This window comes from Aulonocara sp. 'chitande type north' Nkhata Bay, linkage group LG7, assembly GCF_057382095.1.
Source record: "Aulonocara sp. 'chitande type north' Nkhata Bay isolate Kocher_YH1m ecotype deep benthic linkage group LG7, A_spYH_male_GT1.1, whole genome shotgun sequence".
Taxonomy (NCBI): Eukaryota; Metazoa; Chordata; class Actinopteri; order Cichliformes; family Cichlidae; genus Aulonocara; species Aulonocara sp. 'chitande type north' Nkhata Bay.
In genome coordinates, this window is record NC_141350.1 from 41,557,652 (window position 1) to 41,574,299 (window position 16,648).

Genomic DNA, 16,648 nt, shown 5'->3' on the forward strand with positions numbered 1-16,648 from the left:
GGTGAGTGTCTACATCCATCTGTGAAACGTGGAGACTCTATCATGGTTTGGGTCTGCGGGGCTGATCAGACTTAGAATTACATGGTGCATGGATCAATCTAGAAAGCATCTGATTAGGAATACTCTCATTTTTCAGCGCAACAGTGATCCCAAACACACCACTTGAGTTGTGAATGTCCTTCAGGAAGCCTGGAGAACTATTCCTGAAGTCTCTTTAAAGAAATTATAAGAACATTTCCCTAAAAGAGTTCAGGCTGTGTTGAACAATGAAGGTGTTCATACCAAATGTGTGTCCGAGGTGGTAATCTGCAGCACGGGGGCACCACAGGGCACGGTTCTCCCACCTTTCCTGTTCAGCCTTTACACTTCAGACTTCTGTTATAATTTGGACGACTGCCATCTAAAGAAGTTCTCAGATGATACAGCCATCATTGGATGCATATCAGACGGGAATGATCAGGAATACAGGGGGGTCATCAGTGACTTTGTTGGCTGGTGTGAGACCAACGTACTCCTATTCAACGCCGGCAAGACAAAGGAGATGATCATAGACTTCAGGTACTTCTGTATAAGAAGGGCCAGAGTCGACTCCACCTGCTGAGGAGACTGAGGTCCTTCGGAGTCTGCAGGACTCTGTTAAGGACATTCTATGACACTGGGGTAGCATCTGCCCTTTTCTATGCAGTGGCCTGCTGGGGGAGTGGATGCACAGACAGGGACAAGAGCAGGATTGACAAACTGGTGCGGAGGTCTAGCTCCGTGCTGGGATGTCCCCTGGAGTCTGTGGAGGTGGTTGGCGAGAGGAGGATGTTAGTAAAGCTGACATCCATCATGAACAACCCACATCACCCACTGCATGAGTATGTGAGTGGGCTGAGAAGTTCCTTTAGTCAGAGACTGAAACACCCTCACTGCAGGAAGAAGCGCTTTCGCAGATCATTCATCCCAACAGCAGTTAGACTCTAACTCCTCAATCACGATGTCATAAGTCACTGGACACTGTGAACATCCATGGTCACCACTTCATGCATAATGGACCTTCCATGTGTATGGACATGTGCAGGTATATATGTATGTATATGTATACATATGTATATTTAGTGTGTACATGTGTGTGTGTACATGTCTATACATAGGAATAGTAGTGGTACAATAGTTATGTCAAGCTGTATAGTTTATGTCTTCCATATTTCCAACCATATCCATAATCACATACTGTGTATGCTACCATTGTATATAGTGTATTATCTTACTTTTTTCACTGATTGTACTTGTTTGTATTTTTGTATTTCCTTCTGATATCTGTACCTGAGCTGAGGTGATGCAAAAATTTCTCCGTTGTGGGATCAATAAAGTCTTATCTTAAATATTACCTTTCAAACTTGTTCAACTAGAACGCAGGGATAGCTCAGTAGGTAGAGTGGTGGCCCCACGATCGGAAGGTCGGGGGTTCGATTCCCCTGAACAGCTACCCTGAGGTACCCCTCAGCAAGGTACCCTCCCCACACACTGCTCCCCGGGCGCCCAATGGCTGCCCACTGCTTCACTGAGTGAATGGGTTAAATGCAGAGAGGAATTTCCCAACGGGGATCAATAAAGTACACTTTCTTATTTTCCCGATTATCCTTGCATGTTTCAATTAATCAATCGACAGATTTCTAATTTTCAAGCAAAATAAATGAGGTGTGGCTCAAGACTTTTCTACAGTATTATGTATTTTCACAGATAAAGCTTCTTTTGGGTGTTTTTAGTAAAGAAATTACAGGAAATTTAGGACAAAGATGCAACAGTGGCCCCTTGTCAGAATCATAGTAGGCGTACTAAGTTAAAGCTTCATAGTTATATGTTCTACCAAAGCCAGTGCATTATTTTGCAGTTTTAAAGAAAGTTATCCAGATGTTGATCAAATATGGGTCTTCTTCTTTTGTCCATTTCTTAAGACTAAGGATTTGTTTTTGAGTTTGACTGGAGCAAGTCAACAAAACATCAAATCATAGAAAATACAACAACACATTTTTTCTTCTGTGATGACTTAGTATAACAGAAATTGGCATTTTGACTGCGCTCTTAGATAAAATGTATATAAAAATGGACGTTGATCTATGTTACAACCTTCTGGGACACTCAAAGATTTTAAAAATGAAAATCTGTGCAATCAAACAATACTGAAAGCCAACTTTATTTTTCATCCTAAATATTCATGAAATGCCACAAGACATCTAAATATTCCCTGCTAATACAACAACTAACCCATAGTCGACATAAATATGGAGAAATAACAATAAAATAACAGACTGAATAGAGAAGGACTCAGTTTAAACAATCACAGATACATTCTCCTTTAACCTGGCAGTATGACGCATGTAGTGCTGCCACTCTGCCTCAGTCCTGAGTGATCCTGTCTGACCTTGTTTTACCTTGACTACGCCCATAAAGTGTGTATGTGTGTGAGTGAGTGAGTGTGTGGTAGGAGAGAAAGGTTTGTGGGTTTTGTGTATGTGGTTGAATTTCCGTGTGTGCTCGGGAGGGGATGTGTCAAGTCTTCTGCCTCCATTGAGATGTATGCAAATGCCAGTAAACCTCTTTGTGCTCGCTGGTGGACAGCGAGAAGAAGGCTGCCATCAGCCCTCGGATGAAACCTTGAGTGGGTGGAGGTGTGTGAACATGGGTGTTAACAGCAGGGCTGTTAGGGGGGAAATCAAAATGCCATCAAACTTGTTTGTGAGATGATAGTGATAGTGCTGCTCAACAGGAAGGGTGGATTTTAGGAATCCTACCAATTAAATCAGCAACAATCTGAAAGCAGTCCCTCAGATTGAATATAAGATTGTAGGTACACTCATTACATTTTTTAAGTTCTTTCTTACTTGCAGGAATTACACAAAGATCTTCCCAGAAGTGCATGTTTACTGTTAAGTGAGTCATTTTACACATCATGCATCTGCAAATAGAAAAGGAAGACATGACCAGAAAAAAAGCAAGTACATTTACTTTCACAAGTAAGGGTCATGAAACTCAAGTTGGAGGTGTTTCTTTCACAGATCTGATCAGTTGAGATGTGCAACACATTCACGTTGCCACCCTATCAGCAGGCTTTCTTTTATCTCTTACTTTCTCCCCTCCTCTGATTGTGCTGAAGGGCTCTGATGAGTCTTGAAGAGAACTAAAGGCAAGATCTGAGACATTTGGGAGGTGGGGGTGGGTGGGGTTCAGCTAAATCCTTGGATACTCTTCTCACACATCTCCTCCTCACTGTACTGAGCCATTCAACACTAAACCCTCCACCCCCTCTTGCCCCCAACACCACCAACACTCCTTTTCTTTGGGCACCCTGAGAGCTCTGCGCTCTCTTGTGCCTTTCTCTCTCTTTCTAGCCCAGCCTATCTCTCTTGCTGTGTTTGTCTTTTGCATAACAATTATTCCCCCAAGTCCATGTACCCAGAACAATGCTTGTATAGCTGGTATTTGATGTCCTTTACTCCACTGACTTCTCTCCGAAAGTGTGTTAAGTGCTCATCTGCTGGTTATAATGTAGTGTGATGAGCTAATTTCAGAAGTTCCAAAAGAAGAAATTCTGTTTGTTTGCAAGAACGTCTTAAACTAGAGCACATGAACCACCAAGAATATAATGACATGAGTTTGAGGTGTTTTACTGTTTTTTCTTTTTTCTTTTTCTTTTTTTTTGGGGGGGGGGGGGGGGGGGGGTAAGGCCTCAAGCCACAAGGAGAAAAAATGTTACACATGGCGCTACACATGCAACCTATATTCCAGCAGAACTTGATTATACAGCCTGCAGACAGCTTGACCAGTTTTACACCTTTTGGTCATATTGCAGTTAATCCCTGCAGTGGGACATGCAGACTAGGGGGAAACTTCCATCGAAACTTCAGGATAGTGTCTCAGATGATGGGGGTGTTGGGGAGGGGGTTGATGGGTGTGGGGATTGGAATCAAAGGGTTGAGGACTTTTTGTTTCAACGTGAAAAGGAGCTAATGGCCGACCATCGCATCTCGGGATCTGAAATCCCCGGGGTGCCCCCGGGGCCTCGTCGTACAATTGCACCCCCCACTCCCTTCCCGCAGTGCGTCTTCCTGCCGCAATCTGCGGCCAACTATTCGCGCTGGGGGATCGCATCTGTACTGGGCTTTTGAATAGCCATTGATAGGGGGTGAATGGGAGAAGTTCAATCGAGTGCTGTGGATTGTTTTATGGTTAAGCTTGTTTTTTTCCATTCCGAATGTTTTAATAAGCTTAATATAAAAAAGTAGCCATAACCTTGGCAACTGTAGCCTTTTCCTTTATCCTTTTATCCCAGTATGTAAACTCTTATGCATAATCGCATTTTTATCTGGGTTTTTTTAAACAATCATAAAAATTGTAGACTGTCTTTTATTTCGGTAACACAATCCTCTAATTCAAATACAGATTTTTAACTGATAGTTCTGAATAAAGTTATATTCAGTTGTTTTAAGAAGAAGAAGACAAAAAACAAACAAACAAACAAACAAAAAATCCACAATTGAAAACATACACTTTGTAAAAAAAGGTGCCACGGACATGAATAATTTCTCACTACAACAAGATAGAACATGTCTTTATCTGCAATGGGTGGGAAAATTTTTATTTCGAGTAGCCATAAACCATTTTTCATTCCATTATGCAAGTGTTGCCTAATTTATGAGCAATTTATGTTTGTTAGAGTTAAAAAGTACCCGACCCCAATGTGTTTACGATTACATTCGGCCTGGTTCATTAGGTTAATTTGTTTCATCAGCTACTCGGGATGACATTGGTATTTGTTTAAATACATTGATTCAGGCCACACTGAAGCTTGTGTGTGAGAAATTTTAATGTCAAAGCCATGCCATTAACGAGGAATAATGTAAAGAAACGCTGCATTATAATTTATGTATGAAATGAGCGAGTTAGGATGTTAAATTGTTTTTTTCACAGGAGCAGTGACCTGTGGTTTTTGAGCAGTGTTTTTATGGTCTTCCAAGTAGATCAGTTTATTCTAAGCATTAGCTTAACTTTAAAATATATGTACTTCACATACATAAAGTATCAATACCGTGCTAAAAATAACTTTTTTAAGTTCAGGTGAAAAAAACACGCCCACCTCTTTGGGAGGAGTCAAGGTCATTTACAAATGCACCTTCAGCTGTGCCCAATCAACTAGCCGACCAATGGGCGATGATTGGCTGTAAAACGATACTAACACTTGTGGCGCTGATAAGAAAAATCTGTGGAGCAGACACGCATTTGAGCCTGATGGTAGATAAGCGTTTGGGAGGACAAAGCTTTATGGACTAGGCCGTTGGGATATTGGTAGTTATGCTGCATTCAGACGTAGGCCTTCACGTTTGAACTGGTTTATTTATTTTTTTCTCCTTTGGATCCCGAAACGGATAAGACATTTTAAAATCAGTCACCTCTAGATCAACTTTTTCCCCACTTTCTGGAAGCGCGTTTGTTGCTCGGCCAGGTTTTCTCATCTTTTGGAAGATGTCTGAAAGTCCTGAGGGCCACAGCCGGCCTTGTGACTTCAGCCGCGCCAGCGCTTGCGCGCAGTTTTTGGGTCAGGAGGGTTTTGGTAGTAGTGCCTCCTTCCAGGTACCCCATGGTGTCTTGCCAGACCCGAGCCGCATTTACAACAAAAGCTGTTACAGTGGTATCGCATCGACATCCGCTCAAGCCTTTTTCCCCTTCCCATCCGTCTCCACCGACTACAGGCCCTCTGAGCTACAGGCTGGAGACTTTGGGCAACCCAAGCATTGGTATCCCTTTGCAGACTACACAGGCCAATTACCTGGCGTATCTGCAGCAATCCAGCCTATAAACCTTACCACCCCTGAAGCCGAGACGGCGGAGCAAATCAAACTACCTGAAATAAAGATGGAGAAGGTCGCCCGCGAGGACTACTCATCCGAGATGAAAATTCAGCAGTACCTGACTCCACAAGCCTCCAACGATATGGCCCACGGATTATTCTACGCTAGGACTGGGACCTGGAACCCGTCCTTTTGGTCCTTCTCGTCACCTGGCAGCGGTAGTCAAACTCCCTCCACGTCTTCGACATCTTCCCCATCGCTGTCCCCCTCACCCCCGAGCAACGGACTTCCGGGGAACGGGTATTTCAGCGTGAACACACCTCAGGTTGTCCCTGAGGCCCAGCAGCAGAGGCCGGCCACCTCCCGACGAAATGCCGCGTCCTCCAATCAAGGATGCAAGGAAGAGGTGAGTCCTCATCTCGTAGACCTTTTGCAAGAGCACTGCAAATGTGCGCTGCCTATCAGCCAAAGATTTTTCGCTTGAATTTTGGATTATTTTTTTTTTAATTTTCTCCTTTTAGCAGGAAACTGTTTCCACTGAAGAGCTGGAGCAGTTTGCCAGGGAGCTCAAACACAAGCGCATTACTCTGGGTTTTACCCAGTCAGATGTTGGCCTTTCACTGGGAAGCCTTTATGGTAAATTTATTCTTATCTTATGTTGCATCTGACTTTAGTAGATTGGATTGGCAGATTTGGTAAATGTTGGCAATTAAAAATGGTTATGAATATTATATGCTCATGAAGTGTCTTCTGCAGTTTGGGGAGCTGGCTGTGTGTCCGTCAAGTCTTATGTCTTTTATTTTCTGGAGCAGGAAAAATGTTCAGCCAAACTACCATTTGTCGTTTTGAGGCTCTGCAACTGAGCTTTAAGAACATGTGCAAGCTGAAGCCCCTTCTGCAGAAATGGCTGGATGAGGCGGAGAACTCTGAAAATCCTCAGGATGTAAGTTTCAAACAACCAGTTTAAGACCAGGTGATTGCCAAACTGGGGCTCCTTTTAATTTTAGACTAAGCCCAAACTGAAGCAGATATGTCAAATCCTCTAGTGATACAAATTTAGGTGCTTGAAGAGCACAATCAGTAACTCTCCATCCCTCTTACACGTTTCTGCTTCCACAGATGTACAAGATTGAGCGAGTTTTTGTTGACACCAGAAAAAGAAAGCGGAGGACCAGTCTGGAGGGGGCAGTGCGTGCTGCTCTAGAGTCCTACTTCATCAAGTGTCCCAAACCGAACACTCAAGCAATCAAGCACATTTCGGATGATCTGGGCCTGGAGAGAGATGTAAGCATATCTTCTCTCACCACAAGTCTCTTGTGGTTCACATTTTGTTGACTAACACTTTATTTTGCTCTTGGCAGGTGGTACGTGTTTGGTTTTGCAACCGGAGACAGAAGGGGAAGCGCTTGGCTCTGCCGCTGGATGAGGAATTGGAAGGCCAGCTGTATGAGCAGAGTCCTTCCCCCATTCCCAGTCAGGCCTACCCAGGGCCCAGTTTCACTGGAGGCCCTCCTCCCACGCTCTACATGCCTCAACTTCCCAGGCCTGATGTCATGAAACAAGCCCTGAATCCTGGAGTGGTTGGGCACCCAACTAGATAAAGCCATAGTCCAACCAGAACCACAGATTGCCTTTCAAAAATGTGCCCAACTTGCCTCGTAAGCTCTACAAATGCAGCAATCAAACCATCTGATCTTATCTGAGTTGTGTGAGGGTGAAATCAAAGTGGTTTCCGGTTTCAGCTATGGTGATTGTGAAATGTCTTATGTCACTGTGTTCTGTGACCATGAACTACTTTGACTTCATATAGCAAAAGGGGATGTGGAGTTGCGCATTTATTGCATGACTATGTATTGGCCAATGAGTCCAGTTTTTGAGTTTGTGCTGTGACTTTATGGACCAGATGTGGAATGAGGCTTGGTCTGTAAATGCTCAAGAGCTGGGGTGTATTAGTTGTGCATAATTCTGGGTAGGCTTTCTGTGGTGCCAACAAGGGAAAAGCAAGGGAGGGACACCTCCTTAAACAGTATTCATTTTTGACAGTTTGGCCAATACTTGTGCAATACTTCTTGTGTCATGTCTGTAGAGAGCATCTGTAGTATTTGTCTAAACTAGCACTGCAACAGAGAGCGCTCTTATAAGATTGATTTGTCCAAATTTTTTTACAAGGCTTTTATTCCATTTTTATTTGTATACCAAACTTGCTTTTTTCCCCTCCCTTGTGGTTATTAGTATTAAGCAAAAGGGGGAAAAAAAGCGCTTCAGTAGGTGTTAGTGTAATCCCTTTGACGTAATCTGGCAAATACTACAACCCTTTACTTGTTCTATTTGTACACGCTTTCTTTCTCAGATGAGCGACAGTAAATGTGACTTGTTGCCATCTGCTTTTAGAAACTCTTGTAGGATTCTTTTTCTCTTTATTTAGATTTTAATGTTGACTGACTACCCTGTCAACTTTCTCTTTTTTATTTCCTATGTTACTATTTACTCAGTGTTTTTAAAACTTTGAAAACAATGTTAAATGTCATTCCAACTTCAAAATACATCAAGAAGTCCCTAGGTGACAATAAAATTATTAGCAGGATCAGCTTAAAGTTGTCAAACAATATGTACTGCTGTAATTTATTTCTGGCCCAGGATACCTCAGTGTTGATTACAAGCTGAAATTATCAACTTGAAGTTATTTACTGAGAGTGCAATCACAACTGTTAGGCATTAGCTGTTAGTTTTTAGCAAAACTAAATTGATTAATATATTGAAAATCTGGGATAGTGACATTTTTCACTTAAAAAAAAAAAAAAAAAAAGTTTGTAATCATATGTATGCATAATTACAGAATTGCCTATTATCCCCCAATAAATGTTATCAAAAGACAGTGTTTGTATCTTTTCATGATAAACCCTCATCATAGGGTAAGCAGTAGTTTGTAGCTGAATTTAAACAGGGGAATTTTACCTCATGCTGCTAAGCTTTGGCATTAGTGTAGTAAGTGCATGTATGTTATATATTATTCAAGGAAGTGGGGTGTGTGTGTGTGTGTGTGTGTGTGTGTGTGTGTGTGTGTGTTTTGGCCTGGATATAAAGTGCAAACATGGTCTCTGAGTCTTTCAACACTTCAGCAATGAAAAATGACAATTTTAAAAAGTTTTCCAGGTTTTGCTTTATTGTAAACATTGAGGCAGTTTACAGACATTTCCATAATGCAAGAGGCAGGTTACACTTTATCCAGATATCCACTACATCCCTTTTCTAAATATCTCCACATACTAGGTAGTTTTTAACCTTAGTGTACTGGAGTAAAGTGCTAGGGATTTCAGTGTAGCAGATCACTCAGTCATTGTTGTTAATGCATAGTAGTTACAGTGCAGTTTAAGTTGTGTGCATACAATCACATTTCTAAAATATTTTTTTAGATACAATTTTTCAGATTTTTACGTTTCACATTCACTCTGAACTGTTTTCAAAGAAATTCAGAGAATGATGAAATGATGTCTACAAATGTTGCAAAAAAAAATACAGTAAAATTTGATCAAATGTTTAAGCTTGTGTTAGCATTGACCCACGCATCTAGGTCTGAGTAAACTTTGTGCTTAGGTAAACTGTTGTACTTTGAACAGATATTACACAGTCTTTCCCTCCAGTCTGTGTACCGTTTCACTTTCCACTGTTTCTTCCAGGTAAAATACTCATTGTAGCGTTTCTTATCCTCTGCAAGCTGTTGTAGATACTTTCCCATTTCATTCAGTGATGCAAACTCATCAACATGGATGAAAGAATGAGGTGGAGCCACAGCTTTGTAATTGCCTAAAGGTGGCCCCAGGACAATGGGCAAAGCCCCTCCCTCGTAAGCATTCCTCCACAGCTTCTCCGTGATATAATCTTTAGCAAGTGAGTTCTCAAAAGCCAAATAAAAATAGCAGCGAGATATTGTAGGTAAAAGTTCTGAGGAAGGGAGGCGGTTTTTAGTCCAGCGCCCATAAACTACCACAGGAACTGAAGCGCTGAGGTTGTTGTACACTTGGCTTCTTTTGTGGTGGCTCTTATAGTTGCTGATCACCCAACAAACCAGAGAGCTCTTGTTTACAGAGTTGTCTTCATTCACATGTTCTTCAGCCTCCCTCCGTAGCAGCATGCCATAGGGTATGCTGACGTCAGCATCCCTCCTGTAAGTTATGGTCATGTTAAAGATATCTGCATACTTATGTAAGTTTCCATTGTGAGAAGGAGCCTCCAGGGACATCCAGGCCCACTTCTGGCTTGATGGCCGTGAGATGTTAGTAGGCAACTTGTGGAGGCCCACTTGCAGCTCCCTGTTGTGGAACACCACTACATCCGCAGAGGGGAAGTAGGAGCGCTCGTCCACCAGAATACAGTGAGGGATACGGTAGAGATCCCAGCAAACGTCACCCTTCAGGCTGAATGATCTGCTGAAGGGCCAATACCACAGCAGGACGGTCACATTTCTACTTCTGCTGTCATGATGTAAAGGTTTTACAGAGCTACTCAGCCACCCACTGAAGAGACACAGTGGTAAAAAACAGAGGATGACTAGCCTCTTCACCAATTTGCGTATTTTTTTGGTGTGAAACCCCTGTCATAAGAAAAGAATGAACACATCAGTTTTTTTCCTGCTTCACTGTTTGCCTTGAGCAGATATATAAAGAAAAGACATTACTTGCATGTTTTTTTTTCTTGAATGCTGCATAGACTTCAAGGATGATCTGTTTTGTTTTACCTAAATATAATCCCTCACATTTTCAGTAAATGCATCCTTCTAAAGGTCCACTTAAACTGAGCATATTTAAATTCTTCCTTTTGCACTCTGCACAGTTCACAGGTTAAAAAAAGGTGTTGCACGGACGTCATTATAAACTTCCTGGAACGAGACATGTTAGCGCTTATCCCTTTATGTCATCTGTTAAGACACCAGAGGCTTCTTCCAGGAAACATGTTCACAAAACTCTATATTTAAAAAGTCAATCTAAGATGATTAATTCTGATAAAGTCTTTTTATCTTTTGGTTCCAGAGAGGCTTATCAGTGCTAAGTCAATCATCTCTGTGTATATTCAATTCTGTGTTAAGGCGTGCCTGACCAGAGGAAGAAAGACATCATCAGCGGAGTCGAGGTGGGAAAATCTGAATTTCAGTATTACCAATAGCCATGCTGGTATTGGTATCAAATTGATGGTAGCGTGATCAATACTTTGTTTCTATCTTCTAGGGTTCAGTATGTAGCCCACTAAAAAAAGAAAAAATATACCTCAAACCTGCACTGTGAATAATTTCTGAACCATGTTCTTTTGACTTTCACGTCTGTTTAATTGCAGTATAGCACAGCATTACAGCGGAGGTCCCAGACCACAGATTCACCATTGTAATGGGTAAATAAAGAGCAGAGTCTCCGATTAAAACCCAGCAGACCGAAGGATGTGAATATGCATCAGTGTGGACAATGATGTTTATCTTAAAACTACGGTGGATACACTATTTGTTGCCATCTCAAATGAAAAACAAAAAACAAGTAAATAAATTAAAAAAAAGTTTTTTGCTACAGTTTATCACCATGTTCGTTTTAATTTAAAGTAATAGTAAAACGATGGGATGTTACCAACTTACTTAAATGCTTAGTGAGATTTAAAGAAAAAACAAAGAGAAAAACAAAATTTTGCTTTAATGTTTCTCTGTGTAAATATTTCTAATCTGATCTAATCTCAACCTTCAGTGACAGATGATGGTTCTCTTACAGCCACAGCTTGGTCAGTGCTCTTTTTAGCGAGTCACAAATGGAGAACAATGGCAGTTCCAATGAAAAGTTTCACAGTTTACATCTGTTTACGGTCACTGGCGTCCTTTTGGGGAAATCAAATTTGAGGAGGCATTCTAGTTTCTAATTCTGTCTGGAAACTCAGAAATTCAGGAGCATACCATAAAATATCAGTGATGCTTATCTGTTTTAAATCCTGCTGTGCAAGTGGTTTTCCACCTGGTTTGCCAATGATACCTTCTACCAGAGCCCATTCTGGGTAGATGCCTCAGTACATCTATGAACAAAGTCCAACCTGAAATGTTCACAACACAGTCAGACTGCCTGCAACATTTAATGATGTTACAGTCTTAAAGTCATTTCAGCCTCATCTTCATTCAAATATTCACATCGAGATCCAACTGTGACAGGCATTTTTTTTCTCCTTCTCACTGACAAATGACTGATTAGTGATCAACGTGTTAAAGCTAAAGCTTTAAATAGAATTAATATAAACAATATTTAAAGATATTCAAATAATAAATTAGTGACATAATCGCTGTCTCCATCCTATGGAAGTTTGTTTCAGCTAATGAATGAATGAATGAATAATTAAAAAAAACAAAAACAAAAAGAAAAAACTATCAAAACCCAGACATGCATCAGAAACTTCTGTTATTATCTCCATTATGTGTTACACTACATTATGATTTATTATCTCAAAATTTTAACTGGCAGAAAATATGTTTTGATTTTTTCAGTGGTGAAAACAAGACTTCATACCATTGTTATTGCTGACTAAATCATTGCAAAAGTGTTAAGTGCAAAAAATAGCAAACGTCTAACTGAGATTTCGGTCTTTGTCAACCTGTAAGCTTCTGGAAACGAATTCACATTGCTCTGAGGTTCGCCAGGGACTTTATGACTGAAGAAGTGAAACAAGCAGTCACTGATTCAGCTGTGGTGGTGGCGTGGCAGTCAGACAGAAATTCAGAGTTTGTTGCTGAAAACCTGCCAGTGAACAGATTTAGTCCACAGATTCTTTTAACCTAGTAACTGACTTTTTCTGGAGCAGAATGTTGGGGTTTTCTTCTTATCTGGCTTAACAATGTCAGAGCTAAACTTGCTTCTCAGAATAGAGCCTAGGTCTTTCATTAAGTGACCAACACCTCATCAAACTATGGAGAAACTGAAAAAAGAAGCACTTTCTTCACAAGGTAACTTTGTAAATTTATATGGAAAATCAGAAGTCTCTCTTAAAGTAAATAAAAGTGTGTTGTATTCAGTTTTGGGTAGAGTAGTGACTGTGTTCAGGACTCACCATTAGGGACTTTAACTTCACATGTGGCTTCCAGTATGAACACGATTCACCACCTCCTACACAGATCAGCACCTTGCCTGTCCTTTGCTCTATATGAACAAAACAAAAATTAAATATTACTTTATAAGAAGGGGAAAATCTCTTTCAGTCAGTATTTGCATGTGTATAAAACACATTGTTATTATCTTCCAGCTGTTATTTGGTTAATCGCTCCTCTCATGTTCAAAAGACAGAATCAAGCAGTTGCACAAATGACACAAAGTGAGTTACAAATCACCTGGTGTAAAGCTCGAACGAATGCAATTCAAATATTTTAGTTAATCCTGTTTTTGCATTGCATGACATTGCATATTAAATTCTAAACTAAAGGCCTATATCATTTAAAAGCTCTACCTTTCTTAAACGGTGTGGTCTTTCTGTGGAACCTGTCTTTGTCTTTAGAAAGTACAATGTGATGCAGACTTAAGGAAATGGGATTTTGCAATATGTAAGACCTGAAACTACAAGGTTTCAGTTTGTTGAAAATGAAGAAGAGCAACATTTAAAATGACTTCCCACACTAACTCCTGAAGAAATATTTTCACAAATTTATTCCTTACATTTGCATGGCAGAGGAAGAAAGCACATGTTTGGAAAAACAAATAGAACAAATGAGCCTCCTTCATAAAAACATTTGTATATATCCTTAATACATTATATATATTTTTATTCAAAATCTATGTCAACAAGTGTATTTAAATAGCAATATTCTTAAGAAACAGGCCATGTCTATAGTTCAGACCTAAAGATCAACTACAGGATGTTGTAAAAGATTTTGTTGTTCTGTCACTGGCTGGTGACCCTATACTTTTAAACCTGCATGTTTCTATTTATTTCTAGCAGTCAATGAAATGCAAGCTGGCAGATTAAATAAGCAAGCAAACAAATAAAGATTTAGCAAGATTTTGCTTAGCAAGAAATTTCTTTAGATGAACCACACTGACCAGAAAGACATATGAAAGGCAAAACCCCAAACCTCCTCCACTAACCTGATGATGAGATGAGTGGTTTATTCTCTTTCTTCAATCACCATGAATATTGTTTCTGCTTGTTGCCAGCAGAAACACGATGGTAAACTTGTGTTAGAAAACCAAAAACACAAAGCCTTTTAAAGAATCGTAGGTGTGGCTTTTCTGAAATCTTGCTGAATATGTGTTTACATAAAAAGGTCCACATTGTCCCACCCTCTTTCTAACTCCGCATTGCATTTAAATTCCTGCCTTCTGGTAAGTGCGGAACATTCTTTCTCTTTTATGTCTGTGGCAACCCTCACTCTATGAGAAAAAATGGAGCATATCCAAGACGAGTTCGTTGCATGTGTGCACGGCTATAAAAAAGAGGAAGTGTCAGGCATGACATATGAAGATGGGGGTTACACAAGGGAGCTCACACAAGACTGAGTTACAATCAGGGAAGCTGCTGTAGGGGGAAGAACACCAACACCGGCACTACTGTGCAGAAATATTTTGCAAACAAAACAAAAGAGAAAGGGCCTGTATCAGAAACATCATGTTTCTGTTTGCATCAGTGAGTGGTCAAAAGACAACATGCAGCAAGATGTTAGATATATTTAGAGTATTATTTACATATACATGCCTGGTTGTCACTGATTATCACTTGTGGTTTGTTAGTGCTAAGGAATGAAAAAGCAGTGGCAAGAAGTGGTGAACAAATCTGTATTTGATCCAGAATGAATTGCAGATAGTGTAGTCGTAGTTTAAAATCTGTAACAGTGTATCTGTGAATATGTAATTATGTGCACTGGTGTGCTGGATCTCCTGTGTTGCTGCAAAAATTTTTCCATCTTGTGTAATCTTAAATTTGAGCAGTAGAGGTCATCCTTAGTCTTCTTGTGAGCAGATCACTAGCTCAACAAGCTTGTGCATGTTGGTGGCTCCCAGTGGGATTTCTGGACCCCATGGAGAAGAAATTATCTGCCTCTTTTAACTACAAATTTTCCTTTACAATAGTCCCAATCACCCGACTCTTATCTGTGTATAAGCTTGTCCTGCATTTCCCAGTCGCCACCTCAGTGCACCACCTTTACTGCTTTTACCTGTTTTCCTCTCCCAGTAGCCTCTTGACCTGTTTGTCTCACCTTTAAATTGTCAAAGGGTACAAAAAATAGGATTTTAAAATGGTTAAAAGTATATTTAAATCTCATAGATTATCAAATACTAAATAAAGTCCATCTTTGTGCTTGTGCAACCAATTCAGATGAAGCAATGTGAGAAAGGAACATCATAGTCATAGTCATACCCTGTAAATAATGGTAATCGCATGTATGTTTAATATGCCATCCCTTTAGTAAAACCATGTTTTATATAACATATTTGGTTTATGTTGTGCTTATGTTAAAACTGTTTTTACACCATATTTGTTGCACATATGACAATTTAGTTTCAATTGTTGAAGAATTTATTCAAAGAATATTCGAGTGTTTCAAAAGCAGAACAACATCCTGTTCGATCCTGGACAAAATAATACACTAAACTGCTTTCATCAACATGTATTTGAGTGTGTGAAATCAGCTTATGGAATTCACAGCACAAAAAGTCACAGATGACTGATAAAGACAGGTCACACCCTTATGATTTCCTTCCTCAGTCTTCCTCGCCTGTGGAATAATACAATGTTGTAGGGGTTGTGTCACAGCTACAGCAGTCTGCTTCTTTCTAGTGATGTTATCTCACTCATTCAGCTTTCACCATTTTTTTCTCTTTACATCCTTGAGGGTGTTTCTTTCTCTTCTTGCCAACCGGAACACAAGTCTCGGTGGTGAATGCTTGTTACACAAGAGCATTTTTATTCAGTCATGAATGCAGATCGACAACTAGAAACAGCTGTGGAAAATGTCCAATATAAACATATCAAACTGAATGGGAAACACTGGGTCTAAAAATGTCTTCAGTGCAACTGCTTAATTTATATCTGAAATGGAAAGCATGCAGAAAATAATGTGGCCAAAAAGAAAAGAAAAAAAGAGTTGAATAATAAATTCAACAATGATATTTAAGATACAATATCACCTTTGTGGCAGTATTTTGGATAGCCCTCTTTCCAGTTCCACTGTGAGGGTACCACAGTGTGCAAAATGTGACTCATCAGCTAGTGGAGAATTTTTCTTTATAGCATGGGGAAGCAGCCACAAGCAGTCAAAACATCCTTTGGAAAACTACTGCACCATGCTATTGATGTTCCAGCAGCATGTGATATACTTCAAACTTTGCTCCGTGAGATAACTGTAATTCCTTCCTCCAAAACATCAATATGTCCTTTAGAGTCGATTCCTCAAAGACGTTCTACCATTAATTAATGTTTCAGTCTTAAGTATGATCAACCTGTCTCTATTAATTGGAAAGATACCACAGGGCTTCAAGCTGGCAGTAGTTAAACTGTTACTTAAAAACCTATCACTTGACCTAGATGGTTTAGCTAATTATAGGCCAATCTCCAACTTTCCTTTTTATCTCAAAAATTCATGAAAGAGTAGTTGTTACAGAGCTAACTGATCATCTGCAGAGCAATGGTTTAATTCAAGAGATTCAGTCAGGTTTCAGAGCCCATGACAGTACAGAAACAGCTTTAGTGAAGGTTATAAATGATCTTCTTATGGCCTGAAAGTGGACCCATCTTTGTGAGTGTCCTCTGAGACCTCAGTACAGTGTTTGACACTGTAATCCATAATATATTTTTACAGTGATTAGAGCATG

General features: G+C 40.1%; 2 protein-coding genes across 6 annotated transcripts; one reads left to right on the forward strand and one right to left on the reverse strand.

Annotated features, from left to right (window-relative positions):
• The first annotated feature begins 5,188 nt into the window (after positions 1-5,188).
• Positions 5,189-8,706, forward strand: pou5f3 (POU domain, class 5, transcription factor 3). 4 transcript variants are annotated; one of them, XM_086300448.1, is made up of 5 exons: positions 5,189-6,237; positions 6,356-6,467; positions 6,641-6,774; positions 6,951-7,115; positions 7,193-8,706. In XM_086300448.1, exons 1-5 carry the CDS (start codon positions 5,506-5,508, stop codon positions 7,430-7,432), a joined length of 1,383 nt encoding a protein of 460 aa, XP_086156574.1. In that variant the 5' UTR covers positions 5,189-5,505; the 3' UTR covers positions 7,433-8,706. The 4 variants fall into 4 exon arrangements, with proteins under 4 accessions (XP_086156574.1, XP_086156571.1, XP_086156575.1 ...); XM_086300445.1 differs by having other exon boundaries at positions 5,190-6,237; positions 6,353-6,467; XM_086300449.1 differs by having other exon boundaries at positions 5,191-6,237; positions 6,644-6,774.
• Positions 8,707-8,985: 279 nt separating this feature from the next.
• Positions 8,986-14,236, reverse strand: fut7 (fucosyltransferase 7 (alpha (1,3) fucosyltransferase)). Of its 2 annotated transcripts, XM_086300450.1 has the most exons (3): positions 13,925-14,236; positions 12,897-12,985; positions 8,986-10,422 (listed from the first exon to the last, which is right to left on the reverse strand). In XM_086300450.1, exons 2-3 carry the CDS (start codon positions 12,897-12,899, stop codon positions 9,361-9,363), a joined length of 1,065 nt encoding a protein of 354 aa, XP_086156576.1. In that variant the 5' UTR covers positions 12,900-12,985; positions 13,925-14,236; the 3' UTR covers positions 8,986-9,360. The 2 variants fall into 2 exon arrangements, with proteins under 2 accessions (XP_086156576.1, XP_086156578.1); XM_086300452.1 differs by lacking the exons at positions 12,897-12,985; positions 13,925-14,236 and adding an exon at positions 11,758-11,776.
• Positions 14,237-16,648: the final 2,412 nt, after the last annotated feature.

Bases quoted from the DNA above. Each gene is read 5' to 3' on its own strand.
- pou5f3 (XM_086300445.1), top strand. From the start codon at position 5,506: ATGTCTGAAAGTCCTGAGGGCCACAGCCGGCCTTGTGACTTCAGCCGC. The intron at 6,468-6,640 runs GTAAATTTATTC...TATTTTCTGGAG, and splicing joins TTCACTGGGAAGCCTTTATG to CAGGAAAAATGTTCAGCCAA. The intron at 6,775-6,950 runs GTAAGTTTCAAA...CTGCTTCCACAG, and splicing joins ACTCTGAAAATCCTCAGGAT to ATGTACAAGATTGAGCGAGT.